The 24364-nt window shown below is 35.8% G+C and overlaps 1 protein-coding gene across 6 annotated transcripts in view; it reads right to left on the reverse strand.

The window, feature by feature from the left end:
- The window catches only part of NBEA (neurobeachin), a 488059-nt gene that overhangs the window by 76613 nt on the left and 387082 nt on the right, over positions 1-24364 (reverse strand). For all 6 annotated transcript variants that reach the window (XM_071552778.1, XM_071552759.1, XM_071552769.1 and 3 more), the window contains 3 exons: positions 20691-20806; positions 11446-11558; positions 2060-2200 (listed from right to left, as the gene is read on the reverse strand). In XM_071552778.1, the coding sequence (XP_071408879.1) occupies positions 2060-2200; positions 11446-11558; positions 20691-20806 (370 nt within the window). The remainder of the gene's footprint in view (positions 1-2059; positions 2201-11445; positions 11559-20690; positions 20807-24364) is intronic.

Genomic DNA, 24364 nt, shown 5'->3' on the forward strand with positions numbered 1-24364 from the left:
TTTTTGCTTTCCCTTTTCTTTAATTCTTTGGTCTACAGACTCTTCTCCCATAATTTTAGATTCCACTCCTCTCCTTCACTTTCAGTTTGTTGTCACTTGGTACCAAAAGCTCTACTGTAACAATCTTTTCCCATGAATCTTCTCCAATCTATTAAAACACTGAAAGCATTTTTCTGTCTGAGTGTCTGCATCTCTTAATGTCACCTTCCCCTTCCTGGACTGTAATTTACCTTTTCTTACACAGTCTTCTTCACAAACTCACACCAAAGCACTAGCTCAAGAAATTCACAAATAAGAAATAATACTGTAACTTAGAGAAATTTGACCTAGCCTTATCTATCAACTTCACTTGCACGGTCTACTGCCTTAGGATTTTTCATCCTTTATTCTATAGCCAAAAATATGTCTCCCGGGATCACTATGACTTTTTAATCTTTTCCTCCATACACAGTTTCAAATATTTATTTTGTGCTTCCATATGCAGCCTTATCCAGACTTGTCGTATTATTTTCTTTTCTTTCTTTTTTTGAGGTTCAACCTTTCCTCGCATCTTGACTTCCTTCATTTCTGTTGTCTGCTCCCATTAGATTGCTCTTCCTTGCTGGTCAGTCATATTTAAACAATCTTTAAAATATACCCCAGTATTTAAGATCTCTGTTGTTTTCACCTTCTTTCCATTGGCATCCTCTTCTCTGGAAAGCACTGGCTTCCCTTTTCTGCTTTCTGTTCTCACATATATTGCTTGCTCTAACAAACACAATTTGTCAGGTCTATACTGCAAGGCCAACAAGACAGAGACCTTGTTCTCCTGCTTTTTTAGGTCAGAAGGCAAAGAGAGCAAAAACATCTATAGTATTACATAAACGACAGTAGTAAAGATGACATTGCATTAGCCTAATGCAGGAAATTAATACTCCTCGGTGTGTTGTACATTCAGCCTGTAAGCAGACTTTCACGTCTAAGAATTTGCTTGCTTAGCAAGAGAGGATCTTTTGTTGAATAGCAGCCAAAATTAATAGATAAACATTCAAATAAAACCACCGTTTTTAATATACTTTAAGACAACATGTGTACCATAAAATGTATTCACAGTACATGAATAATTTAGTCACAGTTAAAAGGAGTACAGTGATCAACCCACACAGGAGTATACTCAACACATAGTTTCCCACGGTTTAAGTATATCCTGAACTCACAGACACATGACTTCTTTTCTTCTGAGCAGAAAAGAAGGGCATGTCTAAGGGAAGCTGAGTGAAAACTCAGATATCAAGCTTTGTTTTGCTTTGTTGTGTGCAAAACATGCTTAAAATACACCTTATGCAACACATTTTTATATGCACGCAGACTCAATTTGTCATTAATTCACATTCTTGGTGAAACCTTCAGTCTCTCATCAACATTCTTCATTCCATAAATCATTGTGATGACATGTAAACTGAATTCAGGTTCACTTTATCTCTGAAGTTTTATCCCTTTTCCTAGATCTGATTTTGGTGGTAAGCATGAGGTTAGAATCCACATTTTTACTATTTCTGAAAACTGTAGAGATAGCAATTCACTGAGAAGCATAGTTCATTTACATAAAGTATTATTCTATGCTGCTTTAATATAAAACTAGTTCTTTAATTCCTTTCTCAATTTGACAGTTTAAGGTTCTATTTACAAAAGACTTTTCTTTAATGTTGTATGCATCTGTCCCTAGCCTAAAATAATAAATGAATACATGAGCAGTGTCAGATTTCTGTATTATCTAGAGATTCATTTTTAAACTGGATTTAGTTTTGAATGAACTTTTCTCATTGTATATGTCCTAATACTGCCAAAATTTGGCGATGAAATTTATTTCAGATTATTTGGGTAGGAAGGACCCCCTGATCACTACAATTTAGTATTGTGATACACAGTATTTCTAGAGAATTTCTAAGATTTTAAGTAGGGAAGAACAATGAGATATTGATAGAAAGGTGCTTTCATTAAAAAAAAATTGAAACAATAGTAAATGTAAGCGACAGAAGAGATGCTGTAGATAAAACTATTACTTATAACCAATACTTACAATACGAACAAGCCAGGCCAACGTAGAAGTAGATGTAGAGTAGTGGGTGTTGTAATGATAAGGTGGAGTCTGATCATCTTCCCATGTTTCATACCGTTCTGCATAGAAGACTGCTCTCTTTGGGTTCAAAGCACCAATAGGCTGCAACATGATAAGAGGTGAAATACATTATCAGCTGAAGGGCAGCATGTCTGATATGCCATAGATTAATTCCACATACACAGGAGACTACAACCAAACTCCTTCTGTGCTGCACTAACCCCTCCGGATTGCTGTAATCTTAGAATTTATTTTCAAAGGCTTTGCCTACTAGAAATCTTATAAGTTTCCTTATTTTAATTGACAAATATAAGTGATTCACATCTGCAAACTTTCAAGACCTACTTGAAGTACACATTGTTTCCCAATTAGTTCAGTAATGTTCTGGAAATAGACTTCTAAAACTGCATTTAAAATGCATTGAGGCCAAACTAATATTTCTGTTGCTGTCATTCACCATAATCACACAGCTAATGAAAACTGACTTTTGCTCACACAGGATACTTTGTAATGCACAGTTCATGATGAAAAGATTTCACGTGGAACTGCTGATGGTGTCTGGTGATCCTAAGCAGAAACACTTAAAAACCATGCATAGTCCTCAGGACTGGATATACTTTCTGACTGAAGAAAACCACATTTTACTGAGCAAATCAAAGAAGCTTTGTACTTGAAAATTTCAAAATTTGGCAATTATTCACAAATTCAAAGTCCATTCTGAGCAAACAAGAAACAATCTATACAAATTAGGTAAAAAACAAAAGATATATAAGGCAGGAGTAGTAACTGTTGGCTTTGATGTGGCTACTTAGGGCATACACGCTTTTTATGATTTTTTTAACCCATTTTATCTCAGACTTTTTTCTAAAATATACTTGTTATTAAGTGTTACAAAAGTTATTTGGATAAAGAAAATACAGATTTCAGCTTTACTAGTAAAATTATCCAAACACACAGAGTTTACTACTTAGAGGAGAGTACACTTCCACATCAAATAATTGTATAAACTTATAGTAATTTTAAGTGATTAACTGATTTGTATTAATCAAAAGTTTAATTGAACTGATATAATTAAAGGTATTACAACTTGAAAAAAAACATACATGTAAGGACTTTGACCCTTTTCAAAATGCTACCATTTTATTCCACCACACAATTTTTCTACAGAATTGGAATCCAAAGTAATTTAGAATGGAAACACCATTACAAGGTCAAATCAGTGTGTTTCACTACACTACTTACGTAAGTAAGAAATTTTAAAGCTACAAGTATTTTATTCCTTCAGCACTGCTTTTTCTTGAGATGTCTGTTTAAAAGGCTGACATAGAACATGCTGTTTCCTGATTTAACGGTTTAGAGCTTGTTTTAAACAGCAGTGTTTCGTGAATATTACATTTTAAAACATTATGATTTCAGTATTTTTCACTTTAAACAGTCTGAATGCTTAATGCCTTGCTGAGTCATGGAGATGTTAATATGTTTGTCATATGTTTAAAATGTTTGAGTAATCCCAAAGGATTGATGATATCTGGTGCAGATTGCACTCCAAGACCTCACAAAGCATTGCTGAAAAAGAAGTATGAGCCATTCCCCAGCACCTTCCAGGATTTCTTCCCAATTACTGGGAATAGAAAAAAATAAATATTTGCATTTTTGTTGTACTTGGTTTCTTTACCCATTCTGACACTGTCAGGAAACACACTGACATTATTATAGCCTTTAAGTTGCCAATATATAAAAATGGTTGTTTAACAACTTCCTTGAAAGAGTGACTTATTAAAAGACATTCTTTCCCTATTAGACTGACAAACTGTGCAGATATATGTGCACTTTGCTAAATTATATCACAGCTCTGGGTTGCTTTGGGGACTGGATGGAACCTGCTGATACCACTCTCATTAAGGTACTGTGCATCCACTTCTTTGGCAGAACAAATTCCAGTCCCAACTGCACATTTCCAGAGCTAAAGCAGTAATTCACACCCTAGTCTCTTAAAAGGAAATGTTCACCCCCTCTGAGAAGGAAACACAAAATAGCAGACAAATCAACAAGATCGTATTTTGAAATGGAGAAACACCCTGAGAATATCCGTTCCCTCCACCCTGAAGGTGCATCTTACCATGTGCTGCAGTGAATTCTAAGGCTATGGAAGACAGAGATGTCATCTGTCACACTATTATTGTGCATATATGTTTGAAAGTGCAGTAGAGAACAAATATGATAATTAATGCAAGATTGAAAATATGGAAAACTCCTGGCCTTTCAAAATATATTTAATGCTGATTAGAAACCTTTCATCAAACAAACTATGTGTTTTTATTATTCACTGTAAATTGACTACAGTAACAAGATCTGCGAGGCATAATTGATGCTCAAAAAATAATTATGAAGTATTTTATTTTATATATTAGGAACATTTTAATGATGATTTAATCCATGCCTCTAAATAACTTTTTAAAAATATATTAAGTGAAAAGGTACTTTCAAGGATTTGACAATAATTTCCAAAATCACATAAAATACTAATGCAAACACAGCATCTTGTTTTCTAGGTTCTCCAGTGAGATGTGCTATTTCAATTTAAAAGAGATAAGAATGTAAGATGGCACATTTCCATTTTCATGTAAAAATGCCTGCACAAGTAGGTAAAATTATCTACCTTCAGAAGATGCATGTTCAATTGTATTAAATGATAAACCTGAAAAGCTGTATTCTTCATCCTTATAATTTTCAGAGTTAGAATCTATTTTTCTTTCAATTACTTTAGGATTTACTTGAAGAAAAATTCTGAAATGCCCAAAACATCTGCTGAATAAAACTGAGTCTTTAAGTGATAACAATTAGAGTAATTTCTGTTCTTGCATGGCACTGAAATTTTACTGAGAAAATCCCTGGGAAAAATCTTTTCTCGGGATTACCCTCCCTTGCCTCAGAGGGAGGAAGGAAAGAAGGAAAGGAGGGAAGAAGGAAAAGAAGTGAGGTAAAGTTTGTCTTCAACTACTAAGTCTCACCACAACTTCTCAGGACAGATCCTGTATTTGGCTGATAGCCTGGGATTCAGGAAACATAGATGAATGTCTCTCATTCCCCAAAGATTTGCAGTGCTCATGAGAAGATTCCTTAGGTATGACTATAGCTTGTGATACAAAGGTGTGCTAGAAGGTCCTGAGCTAGTTCAGTGGAGGCCAGCATGAAACCATGGTCCCATTTATCAAAGATGGCAACTGGAACCCCAGAAGTAGCGCAACTGCCTTGATGCAGCACTCCATGGGCATGGGAGCTGGGAGCTGCCCATGCTCACAAGACTCTGCAGCTTCTAGTTCAGCATTAAGTGAGGTATCTCTGGCCTGTGGCAAATAGAGGGAACATCTGATCTTCCTATTCTCTGCAGTCATGGAGAGACCCTGATGTGAACCACTTCTCTGCACATGAACAGAAAGGACACAGATGACCCCTGAAGAAGGAAACCACACACAATGAAAATGCTAATGGAAGTGCTCAAACTCTAAAATAGCGAGGACTAAATTCAGCAAGGTCTGCCCCTTGTTTCCTTAGTGTTATCTTCATGTCCATGTGGCAAAAAGCTTTTCCCCAAAGTAATGGTAATAGTTCATCCCCCAGTGAAAACATGGATCTTCTGTAAGGACTTTAAATCTCAGTTGTACAAACCAGCACTAACCCAGTTTTACTCTGGTGAGGCATTTGTCCTACTAGATGACAAGTTCTACAGTAATGGTAGTCTCTCACATTTCTTGTGAAATGTATAGATTATATGGAGTTTTGGTTATTTTTCCATAGTTTTACTACGCCTTTCTTAGCCCAGAAAGTCAACTACATTTGTTTTAATCTAATATCATAGCTATAAAAGGAAGAGAAATTTTATTTATGGATCAATCCCTCTATCTTCACATAATGAAAGAAAATAATTTTATTTCCATTTCACTGAGATTCTGCTGCTGCGTGGATTGATTAAAGTGACTTGCACAAACAATACAAAAGCAAAGCTCAATCTACATAGTGTGTCTCATTCCATATCTTAACCACAAGACAAAGACAGAAATTGAATTTGAGTCAAATAAATTGTTCTGAACATTAAATAAAAGTTCTTTCCATAATGTTTCATGAAATGCTTTTACCAAACACACCATTTGTCTTTTTATTACGAGAAGCCCTCTGAAAGAATTGGTATCAAATAGCATTAACTTTCCATAAAATGGATTTTTAGATACTCTTTACTCCAAACAGACAACTCACTGTAGTCTATTCAGCCACTTTGCTTCTGATGTAGTAAAAGCTTATGCATGAGTTTATTTTAGATTTCTTTCTTCTATTTAAAAACAAATATTTACTTTAGCATTAAAAACACACTACTGCTAATGTCATTCTTTTTTTACCTGGTTAATCTCTTTAGACATCTGGCCTTTGGACAAGTGTATTGCCAATACATCTAGTGTTTATATCCACTGGACATGTTATGTTAGCTCATGTAGTATTGACTGCTTTGCCAGCCCCCTTCATAGAACTACATTCTCTCATGAAAGCAGACTTGAATGTAGCATCCTGTTTATCTAACCACTGAAATAGTCTGCTTGTCTTGACTCTAATTCATGCAGTAGCTATCTTATATGTTTATCTTGGTATTTTTGTTTGTTTGCTTTGGGGTTGGTTTGTCTTGGGGGTTTTTTTATGTAATGCATTGCACAAAATTTTGGCTTAGTATAGAAGAATTATTGAACATGGCTTTATTTGGCTCTTGCTGAAAATTGCCAGGGATTTCCCTGACTGCTTGCTTTTTTATTAAAAAACACCCACTGACCAACAACATATAAGCAGGAAATTTTAGGATAGCACTTTAAACTTAAATTGTAATTTCATCCAAATTTGTAAACGGCTTTTCTTCAGTGTACTGATATTAAGAATAGATATAAATAATGTCAAATATAAGAGTTCTTGAAGATTCAGAGTACTGGGATTTCACTCATTAAATGAACTTTTTATTTGAGAAAAGCAAATGTGCAATGGTGTGGCTTAAAATAAACTATAATTAAACTAGTGTTTCTTCTGATGGAAGAGTTGCATGTGGTAAAGAGAGAAGCTTAAGTTACAGAAACAGATTTCATTTTTCCAGCAAGTAGCTCTTAATAAACCGATAAACTCCATTCCACGGCATACACATTTTTAGGAGTATTAAGTATGGTTGCCTTGAAATATTCACACTTGGATGTGTTCATTTGCATTATTACATTTAGAAGCCTTGGGGCTTTATCACTTCCTTTTCTTGAAATGGCTTAGTAATAAGGAAAAGTAGTTATGCTTATCACCACCCATCAGTCAAACATCTTCTATATTAACAAAACATAATTTTTTCCAGTCAGTGAATGGGTGTGTGATGTTTCATACACATGCCAATATTAGTATTACTTTGCATGGTGAGGAAATCATTTTATTTAACAGGATGTATGACTGGAAGTAAATGAGGAGAAATTCCCGTTTACACTTTAATGAGCAGGGACAATGCAGCACGTGAAAACCATGCATTCACTATAATTTAGAGGAAAAGTAATACAATTTTATACAAACAAAGCATACCACATATTAAGTGTGTTGAACCCCACAAAAAATCAGTGTACAGTAAAGGCTGCACACATTTCCTGAACTAATGTTTGATATCCTAGGTATTCTTCCAAAGGAAATCTCAGCAAAGATGAAAATAAGCAGATCACCTGGTGGTTTGATAGTGAAAAGATAATCTATGTATCTATGACAGCCTCTTTCATTAGCTACTGATCCTGTCAAACAATAAATATAACCTTTAACCTTGTGTTTTTAATGAATAAAACTTGAACCTTCACTGTCTAATCAAATGAGAGGTCCAATATATCCCACTGCTAAGACATCTTCCATGCCCATGGACCCTGGTTTTAAATCTAAAACTATATATATGTAAAAGGAGGAAAAAAAAAAAGACAAGACTTGATAAGGGAATTTTCAAATACTTCAAAGAAAAAGGGCAGAGGAATTTTTAGACTAATATATAAATGTAATTGTTCTGAGAGAAGCAACATCTGGATGTAAAAATACCAAAATAAGGACCACTACATAAAACCAGAATAAAATGGTATGGAAAGAAAGGACAAGTTACATGCTTTAGATGGTTTTGCAGAAACGCAAATATTTAAATTTGAGCTAAATGCAAAAGGCATATGTTTTACTCTGTTATTGACACCATAAGCAAGCCAAACACGTCTAATTTCATCTCCAAAAAACATATAAATTGTATTTGACGTTATGGTCACTTAGAAATTGTGATATCCCAAAAGTGGTGTGTCATAATTTATACAGAAAGCCTAGAAATCAAAGATTAAAAATTTCCATAGCAGTGCTGTCAACTATCAGAACTGACACTGGAGCTTTGTATGAATGTGAATGGTAATACAGAAAATAATTATTTTTTAGAAGTCAGATTTAGCACCTACATTTGACTACAAAAACTATTTTAAACCAAGAAAACAAAGCATGATCAGTGATTTCACTTTTCATTTCATTCCTTTTGTGGGCTTTTATCACATATGCAATAGTGTTAGAATTCTACATAATTTCAGAAGATTGAGGAGTACTAATTACTAAAAATCAAGGACAAGGGCTTTGTGAAACTAAAAAGGGCAAATTTGCAGGCTGACAGGAGGTCAGGAACTGAGAAGTGAGATTTTATTCATCAAAAGTTTAGCTGGAGGTTCTGATTTGCCATCAAATCTGCAGGAACATTTCTCCATTGCAGGGTAAAATCTGACAGAAGGAAGTGGCTCCTCATGGAAAGGATACTGTGTGTGCCTGCCCCGAGGTCTGGCTGAGGCTTGATAGCGCACCCTGGTTCAATAATGTGAACAGTAAATCACTAACTCTTGCTTTTAAGCACCAGGCTACTCAGAATTCACCTCCCTAACAAGGAAATAAAGGGCTTGCTTAAAGTTACAGAACAATATTGAAAATTGAACCAGAATTGCCAGGGAAATACTTCAGATATGTTCTGATTTTGAAGATTTTTACTGATAATGCAAAAATTGAAACAGGACACAAGTAATGCATAACAGCCCAAGTGCACAAAGTAAGGCATTTCATACTAACTGGCCACAGCATTTGAAAATAAATCATTGACCTATTTTTCCTTTTAAAACCATGGTGAAATGAAATTTATCAGATGTTATTACAAGGAACACTCGAAAACATTTACAATTACACCCCTTTTATCCTGAGGGATTCCACAATCCTTTAGAGATTTCACGTGGGTTTTCTCACACATCTGTGGAATAAATGCAGCCCAAATATTACCAGAAAGGAAAAACCATTTTCCTTAGTTACACATAGACTTGTTTTCAGTGGTCAAAAACATAGCTTTTTCAGAGGAAACCACCAATATCTTTTGGTAAGAGAATGTAGTTATCAAATTGGCAAGAAAAGGTGTACATTGTATGGATTCTTGATGAAAGATAAATAGCCATGGACTTGATTTTACATTTCCTTTCAAGGATAGCACTAATAAAAGTGCAGTGATACTTAATAAGCTATACAAGCACTGACTCCATAATGAGTCTTCACTAACTCATGAGGAAAACCTATTTATTCAGCTATCACACTAATTCCTGTAGCAATTACATACTTTAGTAGACTGCCATAAAAATTTGGATTCAACCAAAACTAAGTACTTAGTGAAGGACTCATGAGACGCTGTCTAATCTCCTTGTGCTTCACCAAATACAGTGGTGATTTACTGTCAATACTTGCAAGTGAGTTTGAGAGATTTTGAAAAGTGTAAGCACCTTAATGAAAGGTTTATCACTCTGAACAACTCTAAACCAGCAATATTTTTATATGTTGTATAAAAGTGAAATGATCACAGGTCTTTATTTAAGTCACGTCTGTGGATCTTTTATTGTTCTTGGCACAGACTACAATAGTGTTACAGAATTGAAAAACACATTTGTGAAACATACCTAATATTGTGAAAGGTCAAAAGCTTTACATACTCTAAAGGAAGTATGAACCAATTTGTTTCTATTTGAGGCATACTGTGCATGTAGTGTGACTTTGAGGGTTGTTATTTATTTATTTGTCAAACAAAAAAGGGAGAGGAAACTTAGGTGTCTCTATTTGCTATTATGCATTCAGGTCCTATTCAGATTCTTTCAGAATTCTCACAAAAACACGCTTCCAGGAATGGTTACAATACATCTGGAGGTAGTGCAAGCACACTCTTTCCAGCAGGGATGAGACAATGGCATATCCAGGACAGGATGTCTCCATTGCTTCCAAGGGTGAGTGCTTGCAGGGAGAAGAGGAAAGAAACCCAGACTGAGGCAGAAGCCCCTGAAACATTAATGACTGAGCAGCAGCAGAAGGGAAAGCAGGGGCTGCAGGACAGGACTACAGAACAGGCCTTGAGTGTCTGTCATTTTCTGTCTTCAGCCTCACTCCTTAAATCAGTGAGTCACACCTTCCTGTGGTATTGAGCCTCACCCAATTTGTAAAGCAACTTCACCCTCCTGGGTGAGGAGCTGGGGCAAGGATGCAAGAAAGCTGTCACATCCAGAAAACAGAAAGCTCACACTGGGGATGTTGAAGAACTAGCAACCTTCACTGGTAAAGTAGTGTATACATTTTCTTAGTTGACAGGAGCCAGGAATGATACTCCCCAAAACACAGTTTCAAGCCCTGTTTTTTGTGTTTATTTTAGCTGGCCAAAAGTAGAGCTCCTCCATATATTTCTGCTATGCTTGGCCAGGACAGACCTTCTTTCTGGTCTGTTGACGCAACCAGAATACCAAAGCTGGGTAGAGATGACAATGTGGTCCTATTAGAGAAATGAATACTAGGAACTTTATCATTATAAAGCATTAAAATCTGGTTGGAGGGAAAAAAGCCCAACAAATAACAATAGGGACCAGATACTCCAGAATCTAAAATACAAAATACTTGTTTACGAAATAATTATTAAAACAAAATGAAGAGCTGCTATTATATTACTATTCTACTCACAGCATAATAAAGTCCAACCTTTTTCTTTCCAAGGATCAGCTTTTATAAATCAGGGAGATAATTAGTTAGACCAAGTGGTCTGACACACTCATATTCCATAAGTCAGAAGGTAAGGAGGAGTTGCAGATTTGGAATCAGTTAAGTCAGCAACACGGAACTAGTATAATGGAGAGATTCAGTATAAAATCACTCTAAAACAGAAGTCTATTTTGGACCTTTTAAAAATAAAGACCTTACTTAACTAGATTATAAATATAAAACAAAATTTCTTCCTAAAAGGGCTGGCTGACTGTTCTTTACAAATTGAAGTTTACCTTTGAAAGATCTCTGAAGTTGCCTGGAAGGGTCAGGTCTAACTCTTCTGATTCATAGTTTGTTAAAACCCAAGGAAATACAGGATATTGGTTCAGATCATTGTACGTTCGTCCTATTAAAAAGAAAGTTTTAATAATTAGGAAATATTGTCCCCTTCTTCAGCTGGAAAACAATCTAGCAGTTACATTTGTTGCATCACATGTCTCCAGTTCCCACCACTTCACAGAAACAGGTATAAATCTTCCAGACAAAAGCAACCACTTAGATGCTGAATCAGAAGTCAACACAGAAATCAACATAATACAAATAGCACGGTATCTTTCAAGATCAACTAAAACTCACCATATGCCAATAAACACTTTCTTTTTATATTTCCATTAAGGTATTTTTATATAGCATGAATGTAGAAATTTAAAAGGACTATTTATTTTCCTAGCAACTTTAGACAGTATCGTAGTCGGCAAAGATTAAATGAGACTACAAACAGCAAGGGGCTAAATTTGAGGTTTGCAAATCTAGGTCTGTCCTAGATAGTCCATATTAATCCTTATTTCCTGTGGCTCTTCTTCACTGAAGAGGTGATGAGATTCCACTACAACTGTGGTATCAAAGTGATGGAAGCTGTGTTTGCTTTAACACTATTTTCTAATCACTTTGAAAATAAAAAACATTTCTCCCCCCTGAAAGACAGAGCTGACTGCCCCAGGCCACTCTCTTCAATCATGAAACTTTGCTGTCATCCCAGTAGCTCAAATGTGCAAAAGCCATCTTTAGATATCATTTCAAAAGAACAACCTGCAACTGCAGTGAATTGAAAAATATGAATTCATCACCAAAGAAAGTGTGTTTGGGGAAGGCTGCTATTTCTGTGTTCTCTGGTATTTGGTAGAATTTAACATTTCATGATAAGACGAATGAAATTTCTTAGTGCAGAATCATCCACCCTATTGAAATAGTGAGAGCCACACAATATGCAACATGAGTCTTAAAAAACAAAATCAGGTCATAAATACATGTGTGTGTGTCTTTATATAATATAATTAGCAGACTGAAATAATCCAGGTTAACAATTCCCAGTCCTGCAGCAGATTTACAGCCCTGTCTCACTAACTGCTTCCTTCCAGATTCTGGACAGATTCCTGGGGTACAAAACCCAGCACAGGAAAACACAGGCTTCCTTGTTCAGAGTAGCAGTTGCAGTTCTCCACAAAAGTAATTTCTGCTTTAATGAGATGTGAAACTTTCACTGCTCTGCAAACACCTTATTTTTTCAATAGAAGTTGATGAACCAAAAGCATGTTTTTATTTTGTACATAGTTTCACTAAATACAGGAAAAGTGCATATTGTTGATAACTGTGTGTCCTCATTTTTACACTTGGAACACATAGATGTTCACAAGAATTTTTTTAAAAAAAAGATATGCAAATATAACTTTATAAAAGCAATGCCAGCCCTGTGTGCTACACACACAAACATGGATAGAAACAAAACCACTTCCTCTTTAATATCAACAATGAATGAATGAATCAATGAATGAATGCAAAATGACTCTTAGTACAAGAATGTATCAAGCAACTAAATCAAGAAATATACCAGAATTTATTCATGTAAAGGAGGAAAAGGAAAGGTATCCCCTGCTAGAATATTAATTATTTTAGATTTTTGGGAGGGGGCACTATATGTCTTGAAGAAAGACAACTCTGCATCACTTTCCACATCCATCAAGTCAGAATACTGTTTTCCTCTTTGGCAAAGGCTTTATTTACATACGACTTGTAAAGTTTCTTGAAATTATCAAATTTAGGGCTCTATAAAATAAGGCCTTTATAAAACTATAGCTTCATACAATAAATGTTTTTCTCACCATCAGAATCCTTAATTAATGGAGGAGTGTGAAAAAGCTTCCACAATAGAAAGCCATTTGTGTGTATGTAGACAGCAGACTAAAAGAAATTTGAGATTCAAGAAGAGAATGATGAGATGACACTATCTCAACTACATCTATTGATGCAGTCTATTTCAAGGCATAAGCAAAAATGAAGATTCTTCAGAATTAAAACTTGTGTGGAAACGAGTTCATAGTAATAAAGATCTTCAACCATTTTATAGAAACATTTGATAAGGTGAGAACATCCTCTAGCAAAATTATGAAAGGAAATGTAGGGCTATCCAAAATTACTTTTAAGTTCAAAATTGAGATTTTTTTCATATTGTGACTTTATTTAATTTTGATACCTATTTCATTTATTTCATATCCATTCAATTTCAATATTCAGTCAAGAAGATTTTGACTTTTTGTTTCCATTTCATATGGGAAAATCGTAAGTATATTGAATAGGGCAAGAAAAACACAGCAATCCTGAGCCTAGCCGCTCTATGAGTTCTCCTTTGTTGAGTGGTTACTTATAAACACATGAAGAAATTATCCAGTGACATTAGCTCCATGTCAGAACACTGCAGTAACTCCTGTGTGCATTTTTTCACCCCACAATGAGAAATAATTTGAAGCAGCTTATCTCTCAGCTTAGGCAGGATAAATTGCAAACAATGGAGCCTTCATGATTATGTATTTAATAAATATAGGCATAGTCTTGTGAAAAAAATAAAATATTTTTTCTCTCCTACTTCAATATTTATAAAACATGTTTTATTTATGAAGATATTTACTGAGAATAACTATTAATTTGTTTAATAAAAATGTTAGTGATTTATCAATTCAACTATTTTCTTCTTAATATTAACAAATAAAACTGACTCGAGAAGACGAACCATCATTTAAATGATGAAAGAAGACCAAATCTACATGATAAGGTAAGACCACACATCTATACTTATCTGAGTGGAGGACAGTGAGCTAGGTCTATAATGGGATTACAAGTCCGTAATTCTAAACATGCATAAATATTAGTGGTTTCACTTTATTAGGAATGCTTTCTTGATCAGTTCTGGCTTCATGATTGATTCTTTTCAAAGTCAGCAGATGAATACACTTAGCCATCTCATCAGTTGTCTGGTGCCTCTAGCAAGAATTATTTGGTTCTTTCTTTAACTAAATAAATATAAAACATAAACTTATACCACCATTGGTAGTCCTTATACTGTTTCAGAAGCTCCAGATTTCCCCTCAAGTAGGTTTACTGAGATTAATATTAAAGGCTGAATATTAAATATTGCAAGCCTGTGACACTAATCTACTTGAACAATAAAAATGAGGCATAGTAAATGAGATCTCAGAAATACTGGATATGTTTCTTCATTAAAAAAAAACTTTTTAATTAAACCATCCAATTTAATGTTTTTATATGGCACTTTAGTTTTGAAGGTAAAGTGAGCTAGAGACAGCTGACAAAGAAATTATAACTGCAATTCCTTGGTGAAAATGTTAATGACAGCAAAATATTGTTTAATTAGATGATTGCAGCATCTGGATTAACACTCTTTAAGAGCGATGTTCCTGTGCTTGTCTGCTTCTTCACACTTTACAGACATTTTGTCATCTCTAGGTCATTAGGAAAGAATTTTTAATGATTTTTCTAGAAGCAAGTAGTTCAAGTTACATCTAATTAGATGACAATAATAAGCCCAACACATGCAGTAGCTAAATATATACATAATTAACCAGTGAGGGCTTGTACATCACAGAGTAAAAAAGTGGAAAATGCTAAACAGGCGAAAAAAAGGGGGGAGGGGGAAGAAGTTTATCTGAATTTATTACCTAACTCAAGATGTCATTTTTTTTCCACAAACCTTTAAAAATAATCCCTTTCTACTACAAGAAATGACTCACAAAAATTATGGATGTAATTATTCTCCATTTCCATTAAAAGCCATGCAATGTTGGATTTAAAGGACTTAAAATTCAAATAAATACAAATGCAAGCACACATTTAATATACTGCAATTTGAAAAGAAAAAAAAAACAGTAGATATCAGTTAAATACTGAAAAATAGATTTGAAAACTAGACTTCTAACTAAAACAGTGAGTACTGCAGCCACATTACAAAATGACTTCTTGTTCTCTTGATCCCTTTTGCTGTGGTGGGATTACTTCTAAGTACTATTTTCATTAAGTACTCTTTTCAATAGCCTTGTAACTGAGAATAGTAAAAATTACTTGTTTCTTATATCACCCAGAAGGTTCAGTTGACATATATGCTGGTCCCATGCAGAAAGGCCAATTACTATAATCATAGCTGCTTCCAAGCCTTCAAATCAAAGGATCCCTGCCAAAGAAATAGGTAGGAGGAGGGGCAGTGTGGCCAGGAAGGCTTATATCTACACAAGCAGGACAAAAACCAGGGACATGGAGAGTATAACACTGAGACTGATTGATAAGTAGCAGAGTGCAATATTTACTTTTGGGAGGAAAGCCCTGAGCTGTAAACATGATGAAATATGCTTGAGCCAGAAAAGAGGGCAAGAAAGAGGTGAAGAGCCTGGAAACAGAACAAGGAGGTGAGAAAAGAGAAACTAGAGGGTCAAAGAAGCAGGTTGAAAACAAGATTTTATAGAGTTTTGAAGATGGGGGCCGATTTTGAACTGAAATTGCAATGAGACGAACGCAAGTGACGGTAATCATAGACACTTGGATAGGAAATTATCTGGAAAGAGTTCTTTGAGAGCTGAAGTAGTCAGTTACTAAGTCGTGAGTACAGATCACAGCAAAACCAGTTAAACTAAAAATGAGGTGTGGCAAAGTTTCAGAGGCTATGTAAAGATTAAAAAAAAAAAGAAAAAAAAATCATAGAAAGATGTAGTTTTTCCAAAGGGACTCTTGAGTATTTCAAACATTGAGAAGATATAGGATACCCAGGGACCATGCTTGTCCATACAGACATGCTGGCAAAATAGGGAAAGATTTAAGAAGATAATCATGTATTTATTTCAGTGGTTCTGTTCTTCAGAGATCAACCAGTCTGTGCAATTAACAGTATTAACAAGCAAAGGACTTATTGTGGGAAAGGACCCAGCTGCATGATGTCACAAATGAAAAAAAATGAGCTGGTGTCAGAACACTCACTTCTGAATGTCTCTCTTCCAGGGCTACTACTTCTTGAGTAATTTCAGAAAAAGGATCACAAGAAAACATGAGTGCTTTCTTACTGTTTCATAAGCACTAAATACTAAATAAGCACTTTTGTAAGGAAAAGAGGAAGCTACCAAGAACTGGCAAAAGATGTACTGAACCATTTGTTAGTGAACCTCTATTTGGATGAGAAGAAAAAAACAGTGAAGAAACCTCACTTATCACCTACTTACCAGCAGATAATCCACATTTCTTAAGTGTCAAACCTCCATGTTTCTGACTAAGCTACAGGTCAGATATGCTGAATAAGCCAGTAGGAGCTAAGTGGCAACATGAATAAAAGAAAAATTGATGCATATATTTCTCAATAGCTAGAAGCAGTAATATTGATAGAGAAAAAGATGCTGCTTAAATAAACAGTTATATTCTGAAACTAGGTCATCGCTGCCTACATGAACAATTGCTGGCAGAGAAGTTGCAACTTTTAAGAAAATATTTCTTATGGAATCTCATTACGAAAGAGTATAATTAAAAATGTATTTGGAAATTGAATTTCCAAGAAGAAAAGAGAAAATACGTATCTTTATTTGAGAAAGGAGGTCACAAGCAAGTACTCTATCTTTGTGTACAAAATAGAAATTCCTGTATTTTCTTCTGACTGCTGAGGGTCCTGTGTTCAGTGCATATAAGAATTTGTGCCTGTTTTATGTAGACATATCTGAACAGTTATCAAAACAGTGTATATAACTGTTACCAAAAACTAGGGCAATGACTACTAGAGGTACTTTGCTTCCAGCACTGTATTTATGGTAGAGTTATTAAGTTTGTTGGGGCTTCATGAGAAAATATCTATTTGTTGTAAAGGAAAAGTTTTTGAGAAATACCTTTCAACAGAAGACTTACAGAAAACACAGGCATGGCTGTAAAAGCAGCAGTGTCTGCCTCATTAGTTCCTGACCCTGCAGTTTCCCAGATCTCAGGCCCTGGTGGTACAGTGCCATGCAATATTGCAGCCAGGATGAGCTTGGGTATGTGAGAACTTTTAGGCTTTCTAACATACGTCTTGAAGCTTTCTCCCCTGCACCTGGAGTTGGAGCTCAGGTGCACTTCATTGTGGGTGTGTTTCTGGTTTGCCAGGAACTTTATGGTGAGATTCTTTGCTATATCCCGAAGTTCTCAGCTTTAGGAAGTCAGTTTCCTAACTGAAGTGCAAACTTCATAAGAACTACAAAACCAGATTGATCTTCCAAAAAATAACTTGAGGGGATTTTTGATTCTGTCAAAAAGTTGGGAAATGGGAAACTTTGAGGTTTGTTCCAAACTGCAATAAAAAGTTTATTGTCATGTTTAGAATTGCTGATTGGGTTTCAGTCAGTTTTCATTCTGTTGTTTTGAGAAAAGGTTTTGTGTGTGTCATTGGCAGGGAGTTCAGCTATCGAGAATAAAATTGGTTCTAATTTTAAAAAAATCATGAACTGCTGAAAGATTTTATAATATGGTAGGTAATGATGTGAAATGAGCAAGTGAATTCATACAATTAACTATGAGATTACATGAACAAATGAGATTTACCAGTAAGAGACTGATACCAAGAAATTTGGTAGAAATTAAATGCTTTGAGTCAAAGATAGACACTTCTAAAGTAGTGACCCAGCTGCTTTTCCAAATACAATACAAACTCACGGACACCCACCAAAAATAACAAATAGTCAATAATCCTTCAAACTTTGGCCATAGCAGTGGTACCTGGAATGCTAAAGTCAGGCCACCCTGTTGTAAGGCAGAGGAATGCTATTTCCTGACCATAAAAGAAACTTGTCTCATGTAACCACTCTAAGTGTTTGGCTATAAAACATGCCCAGCAGTACTAATATCAAACAACAGGGCAAGAAACACTTCTGTGGAGACCTACGAGATACTCTGAAGAAACATTTTCAGGCTGATCCTTGTTAACCAGTGGATACTTTAGTGTAAGTATCACTGCGATTCCTAATTGACTTCAGACATAATGGTGTCTCATAGGTTTGGATGCTTTGGTGAAGTACCTATAAGTAAATGACCTTGGAGTTTTAAACTGACTAAAACTGAAAGGTAATTTATAAAAACATTGATTCGGCTCTTGTCTACTCTCATTTAAACTGTTTAGACTCACTGCTTGTGGAAGAAAGGAATACATAAAAAGGAAATTGCAAGCAAAGGACAGTTCTGCTGCTAATATATTGCACAAGGACTGAGGGGACCTAGGCTAACTTCCCAGCTCTCCAGTAAATCCTCCAAGCTCAGGTGAGGCAGTCAGGGAGCCTGCAAGGCTCTGCCTGTATTTCCTCATCCGCAGAAGGGCAGCGGATGTGTGAGAGGCATGGAGCAGCTGGAGTTGGGCCAGTGGCCAGAAGCAGCCTAGCGGCGTTCTCATGGCACTGCGCCAGAGGCAGTAAACGCTCAGCAGGGCTCCTTCCTCCAGCAGAGAGCTGCGGCACTGCGGCTGTAATGCTTGGGAACCAAGCTGGTGAGCCCACACTGGACTTCACCAGATGGACTTTCCAACCCACATCTCCAGTAGTTTCAGGGACTCTGCTTTTTGCTCAACTGCACAAGGTAAAGATGGCCTCAGATTTCCAACTGTTCGGTAGTAGCACTTCTATATCACACTGAAATAATTTGATGACACATTTATTAATATCCATAAAACTGGATATATGGAAGATAACTACCATATAAGCAGAGAGGCAAAAACCTAAAGGTTTTCAAAGCAAGTGAATTTGACAAGTGTAGGAGAGGCTTGGCCTCAGCCCCTGCGCATGCACGACCTCACATTAGGACCTAGCAAGCTAGCAAGGTCAGCCAGACCTTGGGACAGCCTGAAGGAGGAGGTAAACAACCCAAGACAGCGACAGCCTGTCGCCAGAGGTTGGGCTGCCCAGCACGTGGCCAGGTCGTGGTAGCTGGCTTTCAGCCAATGAAAAGAGGCCCTTGCCTCGTGCACAGACCTCTTGACCTATCCCTAAGCTGTCCCAGTTCATGTGTATCCCAGAAAACATTATACAAGCTGTTCATCTCCCCAGTAAAGTTATGCTGAACATTCTTTTAACCCACTTTGGAGCCTGGACCTTTATCTCTGTGAGAATTCATCCAGGTATCCAGATGCTGAAACCTGAGGTGTTGTTGGGGACGGACAGGCTGGGACAAGGAAAAACCTCTCACTACAACAAATAGCTCAGCTTTTTCCCTACAACAAAGCTCCTGAATTCTGCCACTACCCTACTGGAAAGAACACAGTGACTGTCCTCAGACTGGTCAGCGTAACAAGTGCTACCGTTGGCTTTCACACTGTACATGTATCTTCCATCTGTCCTGAAGATAACCTCAAGCATAAAAGGCAGGACCGAGTAAAAAGAGAGGTGTAACACTGGAGTACAAAGTGATGCCTGGTGGAATTTAATTTGGGTTTCAAATTAAAGCTCACTGAAATGAAATGTCTGAGGAAGGCTCTCTGCAGGCAGGTTCATAAGCAGCATGTGTGCTACAGGCAGGAATCATAACAGTAGACAACCTCCTGGAAATCTCTGTATATAGTGTAAAAAACTGAGGCTTTTTACATTTAAAACTACCACAGAAGTTAACATATAGAAAAGGGAAAGGTGAAAGGAATAATATATTTGTGAATGTTTAATTAATGACAATTGCCAGAAAAGCTCTTCTTTTGTCAATAATGAATGGATGTCTATGGCAGTTATTTCTAATTTTAAATACCTAACCTGATATTATAGTTCAACTCAAAGAACCAAATGAGAAAAGATGCTGTAATCTAATCATACCACAATCCAGGTGACATCTGTACTAGGCAGAATACTGCTGTTATTCTGCTGTCTAGTTGCTGTTGCTGAGAATGATGAAGTAGTGAAATTACATTTTACCATTATTATTTCCAGACACTCTCTGGCAATGGTTTGTTGACTCTAATAAAGCTTCAGACAAAGCTGTCAGCAGAGGAAATGGCAGAAGGGGAGTGAGGAACAGGCTCTACAGCAATACGCGAATCCAGAGTCTCAGTGAGAGGTTGTGCATTTTCTGATAAAATTTAATGTGTGTGTGTTTCAAAAGCTATCACAAAGGTGCAGATGAATTCTAGAGGGATAAATGTATTCTATCTAGTCACAGTGCTTAAGACTTTGACAAACAAACATATTATGAAAGATTAAAGAGTCAGAAGCCTTACCTGCTATAGTATTGAGAAACATCAAGTATTCAAAGTTAGATATCTCCCGTCTCTGCCAGCGCTGAGTCATGTTGGAGGATTTATAAAGCTGTCGGGGTGTGGCCAGAGAGATTCTCCTAGGAAATACATTTAAAGAATGATTTTTTAAGAGTCTCATTAAATGTTAAGATGTAGGGCAACGTAATTAGTGTGATTAATTTCAGATTCCCTCAGAGGCTTTTTTATTTCATTTAATGAAGTCAAGAAGACACTATTATCCTTATTTGAAAAATGGCTAAAATTAAGAACTATATTTTATTTTACCATTACTACAGCATTGTAATAAATCAGAATAATATATTTTGTGTTTTATTTTATACTGAATCTGGTTAAAAGACTGGGACTAAAAGAACTGCAGACCTCCTGGTGCCTGGCTTGTCCAGCAGGAATAAGAGAGGAATATCATTTTCCTGTTTCAAAAGGATATATTAAGATAAGTTCATTAAGATGAGTGAGTGATAGATTAAAGTGCCATATATTTCCACCACATGGGTTGAAGATATTTATCACACAATTTGTGCACCTCCTCCATGGTCAGCTACCCATGATTCTTTTCTATAACCCAGTAATTTTCAATATTTCTATTTATAGCCTGGTTTCGGAAAGAAACAAGTTTTCCTCAGCTACCTGCTCACAAGTTCATCTGCCTGTCCTCTCCATAATGATTTCTGGATTGCATTTCATTCACATTAGGAAGAGGAGCAGAAGCTTCTAAGATACTCAATTTCCATGCATTTTCTAACACTTACATGACTGGATAAGGGAGAGAGAATAAAACTACATGCCAAGGAAAAGAAAAGCAGAAAACTTCAGCTCTTCCACATTCCATTTGACAACATCACAGTAAACAAATACCATGCACCAAGTTTGAAATTCTCCATTGTATGTACTGACTCTGGTTGGTAAAACACAGGTGACTAGAGTCAGTCTAGACTAATGTACTTAAGAAAACAATTTGCAATGAGCAGAAACAGGCTCATTGCTCACAACTCATTTATAGAGAAAATGTTTGTACCTGTAAAAAACAACAAAAACAAAGAAGATTTTCAATGTGCAGGCTGAATTCAATGAATTTAAAGAACGTTTCTAGTAGTATTCGAATAGTTCACCAAGAGTAAATCGGGACAGTCAGTGCTTCAGCTTTCAGTTGCACACTGAGCACACTAACTGTACTATTTCTAGATTCTGAATGCTCAGTATTCTCTTAAAGCAATGTGCAAATTGTCATATTGGGCAGTGTTTATAAAAATGTGAACCATCTACTTCTAAAGACACATGTACATACTTTTCTATACATGCATTAAACTATTTCCAGAGAAATTATGGGTACTTCTATGCCATTGGCATGTGCAATTATCACAATTACATTTCTAAATTGCTAGTGGGTAGGTTGTCAATGTCTGCCATACTTCAGCTTACAAATTGGGCATACAAAAATGACCATGTAAATTATTTACCCAAATAGCAGGACATAAGGTCTTGACATCTTGGCTAGCCTTACTTTACAGTAGACTCTAGGATGCCAAAAGTAAGTACACTTTACTAGTACACAGAATGCAATACAAAATGTTTTAAAGTTGTTTCTATTACATTTCTTTTGAAACAATTTATCTAAAGAAACATCTGAATATACTTTTTATTGCATTTTATAGATTAACAATTATTTTTGAAGTGGAGCTCTCAAAGACATATTGTTCCCAGTAAATTTTGACTAACACTACACACAAACTAATAAGCACAGAAAATAAAAATACTGAGGAGATCAATAAATTTACCAAGAATTTCTGTCACAGACTTTCTGTTCCACTCATGATTAAACAATATTTATGCATTCAAAGAGTGCAGTAGCTGCTTTTAGACTTTGTGATGTTCACAATCTCCTAGGGAGCTTCAAAAATCTATAAACTGTCACGTGCTGGACTTCACATTTGAATACCTGATTTGATTGAACTCTATAGAAAATCAAAATATACTAAAAAAGGTCCTTATTTACTCTATATCTAAGGTATTTGAATGATTCACAGTTATTTCAGCAGACTGGAAGAAATTATGCACAATAAATTGGTTCCAAGCCTGCTTATTTCAGCTAATACAGGAAGACCCACTGTTTTCTGTTTTGCTAAATCCACCTAACTTTGATCAAACCATTTCTCTCTTCAATATGCCATCACCAATATGAAGATGCACAAATGAATGCGCTTCCTTTGCTTCTAGAGAACCGTGAAATATCTACTCAAAATGGAAACTGCAGGACTCTGATGTGCAATGGAATGATCCAATTTCTCAAGTTTTATATGTTTAAATATGTTTAGAAAACACTTCATGCAATTTTGTTAAGGGAAGGAATGTTATACATCCCATATGTGGAGTATGACACACCCCCTTTCACAGTCACTTTTAATTTAGTTAGCTATAATCCAATCTCATACAAAGGATCTTTAAGTATCTTGCACCTACATTATATTTTGTGTTGTGTTGCTCCTGTTAAGAGGAAAAAAAATACTTAGGAAAGTGATTGAATTCTGATGAGCCTCAGCAAGACTGAATTTTGATCAAAGCTCTAAAAAGGGTTTTATACCTTCAGACATCAAATCTTAGTTTTATTACCACTCTCCCTTCCCAAAATCCAATCTTTACAATCAGCCATACGGAGATCTGGAAATCTATTTCCAAGCTACTGATGTGGCAGCGCTGAGCTGATGTTGACTATAGTTTAGGTAACAGTCAAAATACACTTTTTTTCAGGAAAAAGTTCATCACTTGAATTTCTTAGCTTTAATAACTGCAGCCATTGTTTCCTCTAATGCATTAGTAGCCCACAGAATTTTAGTGAAAGGTGCCAGCACATGTTTAGTGGTGAAGTAAGGTACTATATCTTTTACCAATTCTTTGATCTCTATATGCTTACAAAATCACGAGGCAGCTCACAGTTTGTTTCTAAGCTGTGATGTTATCCTCAGTAAAAAGGCATCAGTGAATTACACCTGAGGTGTTAGAACCCTCAAAAGTAGTCTGCTAACAGCATGATAAAAATGCGGATATTACTCTACCTATCTAGAATCATATGGAGCTGCAGAAGTAAATTAAAACGCACAGCACTGTGCCCAGTTGTATCATTTGGCAAGGTTAAGGAAATTACAATCAATGCAACATGCTTCAGGAAGAGTGAAAATGCATTTATCAAAGACAGACTAATTTGATTATCAAATCAGATTGAACTCTTCAACATGTGATTCATTTTAAGGATGTAATTGTTTGTAACATTAAGCACAGGCTTGAAAGCTTTGTTCCATCAAAGCATTAGACAGACTGTTGGGAAAGGTAGCAAAGTGACAAACTGGAGACTTGCTCAGAACAGTAGGTTTGTAACATCTTGGAAAGACACACTGGTTCCAATACTTTGTGCCATTAGTGAACTTCCCTGCATCTTTGTTAACTGCAGGGTTTCATTATGAAAACAGAAATGCTGTTGAAGTCCATGTACTACATTAATTTACTTTTCAAAATGTTTCCACCACAAATACAAGTCTTTATGATACTCAAGTAACTTTAGATGACATGTTTATCAGAGGAATATCAGAGATAAAATATTATTTACATAAATAAAACTAAAGAAATTAATCAAAACAGCTGGA

Source organism: Pithys albifrons, chromosome 1 (genome assembly GCF_047495875.1).
Source record: "Pithys albifrons albifrons isolate INPA30051 chromosome 1, PitAlb_v1, whole genome shotgun sequence".
NCBI classification, from domain to species: Eukaryota; Metazoa; Chordata; class Aves; order Passeriformes; family Thamnophilidae; genus Pithys; species Pithys albifrons.